This window comes from Eimeria acervulina, genomic scaffold (genome assembly GCF_000499425.1).
Source record: "Eimeria acervulina Houghton genomic scaffold, Eah_scaff7, whole genome shotgun sequence".
Taxonomy (NCBI): Eukaryota; Apicomplexa; class Conoidasida; order Eucoccidiorida; family Eimeriidae; genus Eimeria; species Eimeria acervulina.
In genome coordinates, this window is record NW_013549647.1 from 104,102 (window position 1) to 105,290 (window position 1,189).

Below are 1,189 nucleotides of genomic sequence, written 5' to 3' on the forward strand. Positions count from 1 at the left end.
CTACCCCCTCAAGAGCCCCCCTTAAAGGGCCCCTCTGGGGGCCCCCCTTAAGGGGCCCCTTAGGGGTCTTCCTTGAGGGGCCCCTGAAGGGGGCCCCCCGTTAAGGGGGCCCTTTGGAGGCCCCCACTTAATGGGGCCCTTTGGGAGCCCCCCTTAATGGGGCCCTTTGGGGGCCCCCATGACAAGCCTCTTGGGGGGCCCCTTGGGGGGCCCCCGTGAAGGGCCCCTTTAGGGGGCCCCCTTGAGGGGGGGGGCCCCTTGGGGGACCCCCCCTTTAGGCATCTAAAAGGCCACTCTATTGAGGGCCCCGGATATGAGTGAAGAGAAACAAGATAAAGGGGAGGGCCCTTAACAAAACAAAAAGCATGCGGGTGTGGGGCCCCACATCCTCCTGCTGTGCTTAGTTCGCCAACTTACGAAGCAGCTGCTGTTGCTATTACTGCTGCTGCTGCTGCTGCTACTGCTACGGGTAATGCTACTATTGTTTTTAATGCGGCTGCTGCTGCTGCTGCTGCTGCTGCGCCTTCTGCTGCTGCTACGGAGGCGGTTGCTGCTGCGGCTTCTGCCGCCGCTGCTGCTCTGCTGCTGCTGCTGCTGCTGCTGCTGCTGGCGCTCATGGCAGGCGCTGCAGGGCAGCCGGGTGTCTCTTCGCCCCTCGTTCCCTCTTCCCTCTCGGGAGCTGCAAGCAGCAAGTCGAGGACAAGTGCCTGTTGCTGCTGCTGTTGCTGCTGCTGCTGCTGCAGCAGCAGCAGCTGTTGCTGCTGCTGCAGTTTATAGGGCTGAGTTCTCCATTGTGACCTCCATGGCGCCTGTGCAGCACATACACTCCGCAATCAAGCATGCAGCAGCAGCAGCAGCAGCAGCAGCAGCAGCAACGGCAGCAGCAGCAACAGCAGCAACAACAACAGCAGCAACAGCAGCAAGTGGCTTACTGGGTCCTGCGTCTTGTTCAGGGTTGGCTGCGGGTACGGAGGAAGATGTGGGTACCGCAGCAGCAGCTGCTGCACCCGCAGCAGCAGGTTGCTGCTGCTGCGCTGTTGCGTGGAAGTACATCTCTAAGTCTCTATCTAATCTCTCTTTAACTGCTTCCTCCCCCATGTATGCTTCAAGCTCAGCATCTAGGCTTTCTGCTGTTGCAGAGGGGCCCCTGGGGCCCCCCCCCCTGCGGCCCCGGCCCCCACGCCCACGA

The 1,189-nt window shown here is 61.7% G+C and overlaps 1 protein-coding gene across 1 annotated transcript in view; it reads right to left on the reverse strand.

Annotated features, from left to right (window-relative positions):
* Positions 1-413: 413 nt before the first annotated feature.
* Positions 414-1,189, reverse strand: part of EAH_00002190 (hypothetical protein, conserved) — a gene marked incomplete at both ends in the record, with an annotated part of 2,181 nt that continues 1,405 nt past the window's right edge. Inside the window, 2 exons of the mRNA XM_013394638.1 lie at positions 414-809; positions 988-1,162. Coding sequence (XP_013250092.1) covers positions 414-809; positions 988-1,162 — 571 coding nt within the window. The remainder of the gene's footprint in view (positions 810-987; positions 1,163-1,189) is intronic.